The sequence below is a fragment of the Atta cephalotes genome, assembly GCF_000143395.1.
Source record: "Atta cephalotes unplaced genomic scaffold scaffold00040, whole genome shotgun sequence".
NCBI classification, from domain to species: domain Eukaryota; kingdom Metazoa; phylum Arthropoda; class Insecta; order Hymenoptera; family Formicidae; genus Atta; species Atta cephalotes.
Window position 1 is genome coordinate 127002 of NW_012130104.1, and position 10174 is coordinate 137175.

The 10174-nt window shown below is 28.3% G+C and overlaps 1 protein-coding gene across 1 annotated transcript in view; it reads right to left on the reverse strand.

Annotated features, from left to right (window-relative positions):
* LOC105622101 (galectin-8-like) overlaps positions 1–10174 on the reverse strand; it is a 205507-nt gene that overhangs the window by 33366 nt on the left and 161967 nt on the right. Inside the window, exons 5-6 of the mRNA XM_012203533.1 lie at positions 8768–8856; positions 8495–8689 (exon numbers count right to left, since the gene is read on the reverse strand). Of these exons, the coding sequence (XP_012058923.1) occupies positions 8495–8689; positions 8768–8856 (284 nt within the window). The remainder of the gene's footprint in view (positions 1–8494; positions 8690–8767; positions 8857–10174) is intronic.

The following is a 10174-nucleotide window of genomic DNA, read 5'->3' on the forward strand; positions in this document are numbered from 1 at the left end:
CGTGCGTGCGTGCGTGCGTGTGTGCGTGCGTGTGCGTGTGTGTGTGTGTGTTATTTTTAGTTAAAGCTTTACTTATAAGCATTTTACATCAAAAACAAACATTTTTTATGAATAAAATTAATATTTCCTGTAATTAAAAAAGTATTTAGGTATTATAAAGATAAATGTACAAGAAAAAAGAATTAAATTAATAACGTATAATTATATGAAATAAATTTAAAAACTGTATAACAAATTTACCATTTACCATGTCTGGAAAAAGTTTTTATTGATCGCAATGAGAACTATACTTTGCAGCAATTTAATTTTTATTTTATTACAATAATAAATGATTGTTGTTGTTAAACAATGATTTGGTATTATAGCAGTGAACATAGACAAGAGCGTTCGAAGAAATAATGTATTTATTTATTAACAGTTTAAGTTGACTAAATGTTGGTCTCTTTTACCTTTAAAAGGAAATCATAACATTATTTTTAACATTAAATTTACACGAGTAATGAATTCTTCATATATAAATAATTTAGATTTCGGTAGCGAACGTTTACACGGAAACATTAAACATATTATTCGTTTTATACTTATTCATATATTTAGAATTTCTTTTTTTTTATTACGATTTGAAGATGCATCATATCTGTAATATATTTAATGTGAAATTTATTAATGTTAAAATATAGATGTAACAAATTCTTCGGATTAAGTGAAAGAAACTCAGATCGTGTTGAGGGGTTGTCATGTTATAACCGTTTTTGCATTCAATAAAAAATTACATAACTTACAAATTTATAAAGCATTAATTTAAAGAATCTTTAATGTAACAATATTGTAAGTAAGTTTCTTCATTTTTTGTTTACATTCAATACGTGACAATATTCAATAACAAAGAAATATATGTGTCACCTCTGGAATCGATTAAAAATCTCTTTATAAATATCATTAAACGCAATGACATAAGGAAAATGCTTTTTTAATGCATGCCTAATTTGATTGTTTATAGGATTTATCGTTGGAAGGAAATTTATCGTGAAGGAAGTGACGGTGTTGAGAAACTGTTCTCTTGTAACATTTTTACATGTCCCATGCCATGGAATTTCTTGACAAAGTCCGAAAAGGATTGCGCTTCCTGGCTGAGTGCTTGTCACCATGGATTGTAATGGGAAAATGGGAAGACAGGACGATTCCGTACAATATAGTGAAAACGCCTGACTACTGAATGGCTGTAATTGGAAGAAAATAATGACAATAAGGTTTTCGTATACATTAAAGGATTTAAAAAACGCAAATAGCTGACTGATATACTCAATAGCGACGACTTGATCATTGAGATCTTGGATGCTGATTACGAAGATATAGATTCTTTACATAATCTGAATATTACTAATACTCTACGTTCTTTATGGAAAACATGTTAAGAATGTGCATTACAATATTTGTTCAAAATATACTGATGGTCGCAATGCCTAAAAGAAATGTATCAAGTTTAATAAATAAAATATAAGATTTTTTCTTAATATATTTTAATATGTTTTAAATATGTTTTAATTTTTTTTCCGAAATTCATTTTTGAAAAGAGAATAGGAGCAGACAGACTTTATTATCGTTGGTGTCGATCCTTTAGATAAAAGAAATTCGGTATCGTTTGAGTGTATTCTTATGTGTTTCAATTTGATATCCTTCGATCATGTCGCAACTGTTCTTCAAAGTATAATGTATATAAAAAGAATCCCCTCCATTTTAGGGTGTATAAAAAAAATGTGAAAAGGAATACTGTTTAAAAGAAGAGTTCTAGGCAATATTATCAGTCGTTTAAGCTTCAACAGAGTTCAGACCAATTAGCTATTGCTAATTATAAGTTTTGCGAAAAAATAAAATGTATCAAACCATGAACTATTATTATATACGTTCCAATTCAACAGGATGAGACGTGCAAGAGACAGTAAGTTAATTTAATTTTATAAAATATTTTGCTTATACGTATTATACGTTATGTATTTTTGTAAGATCTATTTACATATTTTCTTTTTTTTCAAAGCGCATTTTCTCAAACATCATCTAGTATATCTTCAAAACTTCGCTACATGCCTCTTACTTCTTATCATATCTTGATAAGGAAATATGCATTGACATCGATAGCGTACAAATTTCTGGACATTGGAATCATTGTAGGATTTATATCTCATGTGCAAATTGCGATTGATAATAATCGAGGCAACCGCATGTTCATACCTCATGCTACGTGAAAGCTGTTCATCAAGAGGCGTGCAGATATCGAGCGATTATTGCAGTCAACAATCCCATCATCATCACCGATTCAAGATCTGAATGTGGAACTTGTTAAAATATATGATACGAATAACGTGAAGTAACATTAAATGGTACATGTTTATACATAAAACCAACAACTGTGCTTTTCTTATTTGAGCTTGAGCAATATGTTGAACATGTATTCTATGAACTGAGTCAATATGCACGAGTTAGTAATAAAGAAATTCGAATATTTTGTGTCATTTTTAAGACAAAATTGTATTACTAATAAAAGCGATGCTGCAAACATTTTGTACAAAATTTATGATAAAATTTCTATTATAGAATGTGATCTAATAGTCTGTGATTTAGATTATATTGTACATACTGCATTACATAATGATAAATAAATGTATGTTAAAATATATATTCTTTTCTTCTACAATTATTTTATCCTTCGCGACTTCTTCTTCATATCTTCGTAGTAATATTGAATTAGTCAATAAGGAAGCGCGCTTGACCATTTGTATTACATTGGTAAAAAAAGAATATTATTATAATTAGTGTTACTAGGTTATATTATTAAAAATTCATAAAAATATTATCGTAATTGTTTCTAAGTCGTATCATTAAAAATCGTAAATCATATTCTTATATCATATCTATTTAATAAAATCGTGTGCAAAAGAAGAAAAGGAAAGAGAGCGCAACGGGGGGAAGAGAGAGCGCAAATAATAAATATAGAACTGCAATGAGTGGAAGAGAAAGAACTGCATTCTACAATGGGTAGGAGAGAGAGAGAACGATAATAAAGTGAGAACGCAACGGGTGAAAGAGAGAAGGAATAAACCCCTTCTTCCCCTCTAACACAAATCCCGATGACGCGCTTCTTGCCTCGAACTCAGCATCTATGACTTCGTCCTCCCCATTCGCGTGACACTAGCACCATCTTGGTTGCTGTATCCGTGGATTAGAATCGGTACTTATTCTATTTACCGATTATGACATCACTCGAAGCAATCCGCCCATTCAGTCAACGAAGCCGACTTTCACATCGGTAATTTCCACTATTCCATCTTTCCTCGAGCTGCTGATTACTATTATCCCAGCATCTCCTACATATCCGCCACAGGAGAGACACAGATTCAAATCCCCGATAACTGAATGCCTTTTGCGTACTTATCTACTTACAGTCGGTATAAGACGTATCAGCTCTTACAACTTTTATTTCAATTTAAACTAAATATGATTAATATGTCAGACGAATAGTATTATAACATTTTTGCTACATTATAAGATGTGGCATTAAGTTAGAAGTGTAATTAATGAAAAATATTATTTGTAGAACTTACGTATTTTTACTGAGAAGCCATATGTAATATTTATTGGAAAAATTTTCGAGTAGAACACATTCTGTGTTGAAACATGTTGTATCGCGTGAGGTTACATTTGAGGACTAAACTGAGAGTAAATGACGCGAAACAACGTCGTCTAGACTAATTTTTTAAAATGTTCTAATACATATTCATCCGAAGTTTGTAAATGGATGTCATGCTCTGAGATTCTATATACATAGTTTATGGCTTTCTTATTATTCATACATCATACGAATAATTTTGCAGAGAAAGAAAGACCTACGCGTATTATCTTTGTGTGAAAAAACTTTTTATAAAGACTTTGCAAATGCATACGTTTTTGTAACTGTAAATACTGTAGTTAAATAAGTAAAATAGTTGTAGTAAAATAGTTAAATATTGTAGTTTCTATTCATAAATATAAATATTATTAATTAGCGTTTTTGAATTACAAATGTATAATATGCCATACTAACATTTTGTTTGCTTGTTCGTGACTAATATTACTTTGAATTTTTTATACGTAGCATTTTAATTAATTGTGCAAGTTTTATTTAACGCTTTATTGCTTTTAAATTGCTTCACCTTGCTTAAATACCTGTTTTATTTCTTTCCTTTCCCTCATTCTTTTGGAAGTGTAAAAAAATTGTCAAATAATTATGATTCATACGTGATTTATTAGTCAATTTTTTGCATTTCTTTCTGATGGAAGAAATCACCATCTTCCCGCGTTTTCTGTCGAGCAGTAATACGGATAATTAATATTGATTTATTATTCAAGAATGTTTATAAAAGATGTGTAACTCACCTTATTTATTAAGATTGCATGTACAGTTGTGTTTTGAACGATTTTGATTTGTAACATATGTAAATGAGTGAGAATATATAAAATAGTTTCAACACTTGACTTCTGTTCACGTTCCTGACAAGAGTGGGTTCCTTATTTCCCAAACATTCAATTTTAAAGCGCTTTTTTGTTTATTTTTCAGCGTTAGTTCTTCACTTACAATTTGTATAAATTTTATGAAAAGCTAGAGTTCAAGAAGAAAGGCAAAAGTACCTATGGTTGAAGAAAATTTGAAACTTATTTAAAAAAAATAAGTAACAATAAGAGACTCATTTTGTGTGCGTGGATCAGGTTTAATTTGTAATACTTATACACGAATACGACTTCTTACATAATTGCCAAATAAAAATTGAAACATTATATCCCGGAATATACGTATCAAAAAATTGAAAAAATGTAATAAAGATAGAGAACAAAAAGAGCAATTTATTTCAAGACCAAAAAGAATTATAATGTTTTTCAAACAGTGTTCATAGTCTTTCGAATATACACATAGAATTTGTTTGGTAGAACATTTGTATTGATACTATTCTAATACATATTGTTTTAAAATTTTTTAAATTGATACTTCGCAGTAAAAGAAAATAAAATATTTTTTTTTATTAAATTAGCAATTAGTATTAAATAACACATTCTAAATGGTATTCTTGGAGTACGATGAAATACGCGCCCATACAGTGGAAAATGTACTGAAAAATTGGGGATAGAATAGGGTATTGTGCAGCCAGCTGTGGAAGTCATTTGAATGAAATTGTATTTCATGTTTAGTGGTAATGTACTACCTTTCCAATAAAGCCATAAACTTTGAAAAATATTCATCATGCGTTTTTTTTTAGAGCCAAATTAAATTCCAAATTTTAAATGGCCCACCCTGTAGACGGAATTTTTTTGGTAAAACACTTAATTGATATTTGAATACACATTTTCATCAAATATTTAAAATTTACATTTTATAGTTAAAAAAAATTGAAACGATTATTTAATCTATATTGGACTTTTTCTTACTATAAAATTGCATTTTTTTAGTAATAATAATAATAATATTCATAATTGATCATTAATATTAATATTACGAATAATATTAATGTATATTTTATTAATAAATATTAATATATATTAATGTTATGAAAAAGTATTATGAAATTATTAAATATGCACTTTTAAAAATGAAAAGTAAATGAATAATTAGACAAATACTCATTTTTAACCTTTTTAATTGTAAAGTACCAATTTTTAAATTTTGAAAAAAGTATCAAGATATCAACATGAGCGTATTTCCAAAGAAAATATATGAGTACACTGAAAAGATATTACGAAAAATGTCATGTTTGAAACACATTTTGTGATTTTTTTAACGTTAAAATCAATTTTGCTATTAATGAGAGGATTATATTAAAATTTATTAAAATCTATCGTTATCTAGAATGTGTGTGTCCCTTTTTCCCTTATACAGGAACACGCCGAGCGGCCGAGAAAACATATTTTCGATTTTCGGTCGCTTGTAACAATCGATTAGTAGAGGAAGAGAGCGGGAGAGAGCGCTTCTGTCTTTTTCGCTCTATTACTCACTTATATTTACAAATTACTAATAGAGCGAGAAGGACGGGCCCTCTCTCTCGCTGTCTTGCTCACTCTCGCGCAGAAGCGAAGTCGGCCGACTCGGGCTGTAGTCAAAGTATCGCTACAAATGCTTTGAAGCATTTAATGGGCCAATTAGAAGAAAGAATTTTACAAACTGACCAATTAAAAACGCTTCAAAGCGTTTGCAGCATCGCGTTGACCGTACCCTCGGCCAGTAGATGGGGCTTATAGGTGGGGATAGAAGTAGTGAGGTTGGTTTTCTGTCGAAGGTCAAATGTGCACCACTGGTTCCGTAATTAATAAAAAATTAATTGAAATATATTCATTTCTACGGACGTTGCAGTAATAAATATGAATGAGATCTCAGGGACATCCCAGGGTATACATTAAGAGTGCAAAAAAACATGTGCTAAGATTAATTTTTGTTGGTTGAATAAAAATAAGCAATTTGACAAAAATAAAAATTTTATTCAGGAAAAAATTACTGACAGTTTATATATTTTTTTATTAGAATTGAAATCAATAAAAATCAATTAATTTGTGTCTTATGACTCATGATATTTAATTGATGTAATTTCTTGGATCCTTGGTTCTGGTCGACCGATCACCAGTATTACAATCAGGCATAATCTACTGTAGGTCCGATTTAAACACCAAAAAGAGGTCTGATTTGGACAGTCCTTTCGTATTTTTGGAACAAATTTTACAATAAGTTGCAAAAGTGATCACAAAATTGATTGATATTTTTGAATTCTATACTCTTTAATTAACTCTTAAATCGATTATCTTTCAAAATTTTAACACTTTTTAAATGATGATTTACAAGAACCTTCTTTTTTAAACAAATTTGTGCACAATGGCTAAAAGTACATATTTGCGCCTATTTTATGAATGTTATACAGAGAACTGTTAGACTGCTGTCACATGTAGTGTCTTATAAGGACTTTACATTATAAATAGCATGCAAATCTGCTTAACCGTATTTATTTAATTAAATTAAAAAGGTTTTTAATTTGGAACACGGTCCGATTTAAGACACTCTCCTCTACTGTTAAATCAATCTTGAAGCTCTATATAAAGCTCCTAAAAAATAAGCGTGAATAACTAAATGTGATAGGAACAATAAATGAGATATTGTTCGATATGGATGCGCAGAAGACTACTGAATAATTAATGAGCAAATGAATTTATTGTAGAATAACCAAAAATGAATACTTGTAGCATGTAGTTTTTTAATAAAAGATGATTAATGCGATTATAGGCTACATGGAAGAATTATAATTCTACATATAAAAATATTAAAGTAGTGATATCAAAAAAAACAATAATTTAAATACTTTATATCTTATTTAAGTACTTTAGTTTATATCTTATTTAAGTATTTAGTTTAAATACTTTATATCTTATTTCAGCATATATTGACAAAAAATGTTAAATAATTCGTAAAATATTAATTTTTTTATAATCGTATCTTAATACTTTTATGTGTTTTCTTTACACCAATTAATTCATTCTCATTATTCTGTTCGTATAAGTATTAAGATATGATTATAAAAAAAATAATAGTTTACAAATAATTTAATGTTTTATGTTAATATATGGTATGTCAGAATAATGCATAAAATATCTTGATTTCACTATCTTTTATATTTAAAATAATTAAAGAAATCATTTTTGTATAAAAAAAATCATACAATTCCATTAAAAAAAATGGAGGTAACCTTATCTTTTTGACATCTCTACTTAGAAGAAAGATAATATAATAATAAAATACATCCCTTTTGAAACCGTTCCATTTTCATCTGAAACATTTTTTCCTATCATAAAAAAAAAGCGAACTATTTCAGATGTCGAGTTAGGGACATCTTGTATAGTAATTCAAGATTGAATTATTTAAGCAATGAAGATCTAGCTTGGATCATTATAGGTATTTTAATTTTTAGTATTAATTATGTTCTAACATATGCAATCTAAAATAAAGATTCTTAATGTTCTTTTATTCTAATAGAAAGGAAATCAAAAGATTTCTTCAAATCAAAGAAATTAAGTCTATATCGCGATTCCATTATTTTTTAAATTACATAAACAATACTAGACAAAACGTGACTGGTGTGGAGCTTGTAAATTTACTATGCTAATTCCTAACATGGTAACATAGCATCCATGCAAAGATACTGGCCCCTTATCTAAATTATTATTCAGGATACTTAATTCATTAATTTATAACATAGATTATATTATAAAAGAAATATGTTTGCAATATTTCTAGACCATTGTAATATACGTGACTAAAGATATTGCAGTAATGTCTTGCAATGTATTCAATGAAATATTACAATTATGATGTTTCTATATTATAATATACTTATAATATTTCAAATATGTTGCATTATTAAAATATTTTCATTTTCAATAATATTCATGTTATAAGAAAGTGCAAGTCTTTCTAATTATAAAATCTTACATAAGTACGAAGTCTCGACCGGGCATCCAGGATAATTGACCTTGATGTCGCTCTTCGTGACCCCATGTACCATTGTTCCAATAATTCATTACGACATATGGCTCACTATTGCCGTATAAAAAACGTGGATTTAAATGCAGTAGTATAATGGGATGAGGATAAATGGTTTTACCCTTCTGCAGATTTATGTAAAATCTATAAAATAGTATGATATAGTTCATTGAATAAACTTGGGAAAATACAAATGGCTAAATTACAATATTAAATGCTTACGAATGAGGCAGTAACTTTAATCTTCCCACAATAAATAAACGAGCGCCGACACAAAATTTGCTACCAATATCCACAGTAATTGGAATTTCCTGTTAAAAAAGAAAAGTTTTTAAAATATTTAAATCCAGATGTAATTAAACAATACTAATCCGTAACAATACTAATTGAAAAGAAAAACCAACTTAGAAAAAATATTCCAGCAATTTTATAGGATGATTCATTTTAATTTAGTCTCCCAAATATCTGAATACCTGTATGTTTTAGAAAAAAACTTTTTAAACAAAATTCATATGATGTGGAAAATAATAATAAAATTAGTTTTAAAAAATTAACTTTTAAAGATTTTTATATACGAAGATTATCACGAAGATTATTTTTTGTCCCATATGACCGCCAAATATTTCATGCAGAGCGGACTAAACTGTGAATCAAGAAGTCCTCTATCATTGCAATTTGCAATTTTCGCAATAATTAACAAGATATTAATTACTAAAAATCATTGAATATTGAATTAATTATTTGAATCATTTAATAATTTTTTATACAAGTATCAATTTTACAGAAAAATAACAATAGACAAAAATTATTTATTTTTTCTTGAAGAGCTCTAAGAATTTTTTTCAGAATTTTCAATCAACTTTTTAGTACTGCATTTTCTTATTGGCAACACTTTTTGTCAACATGAAAAAATGCATTTAAAAAATTCTAAAAAAATTCTCGAAATTCTAGAGAAGAAAATAAACAATTTTTGTTTCTTGCTGTTTTTTCTGTAAAGTCGATAGTATTTGAGTAGAAAATTATTGAAAACTAATATTCAGTGATTTAATATCTTGTTACTATTACAAAAATTGCAAAATGCATGTATGTGTGTGCGCGTATGTGTGTGTGTGTATGTGTGTGTGTATGCGTGGTAAAGGATTTTTCGATTCAATTTAGTCCGTTCTACCTGCGCATAAAATATTTGATGGTTATTCTGAGATCCTTATGGAAACTCCAGAATCCCGACACGGTCTCTTTATCCGCAAAGGAACCTCCATTACTCAGAAGAAAAGGATACACTCTATTAAGAAAGAAAATTCAAGTGTTTATTCATCATTTGAACACAATTCCGTAAATTGTCAATTTCTCAACTGTAAGTAACCTTAGCTTGATTCCAAGACAATCATTTCGAAGGGTCCGAAGCTCTGCCGACACGGTGAAAAACGCACAGACAATATGATTTTTTTAAATATAATTTTTTCAATTACTTTGTATATTAAATAAAATTATTAAAAAATTATCAATAATATTTTATTCTATTTTGAAACATTTTGACATGGAATACAAAGTATCTTTTAAATATTTATTTTAATGTGAATTTTTTTTATTCATAATATATATAATATTAGGTGTACTTTGCTTCCGCCG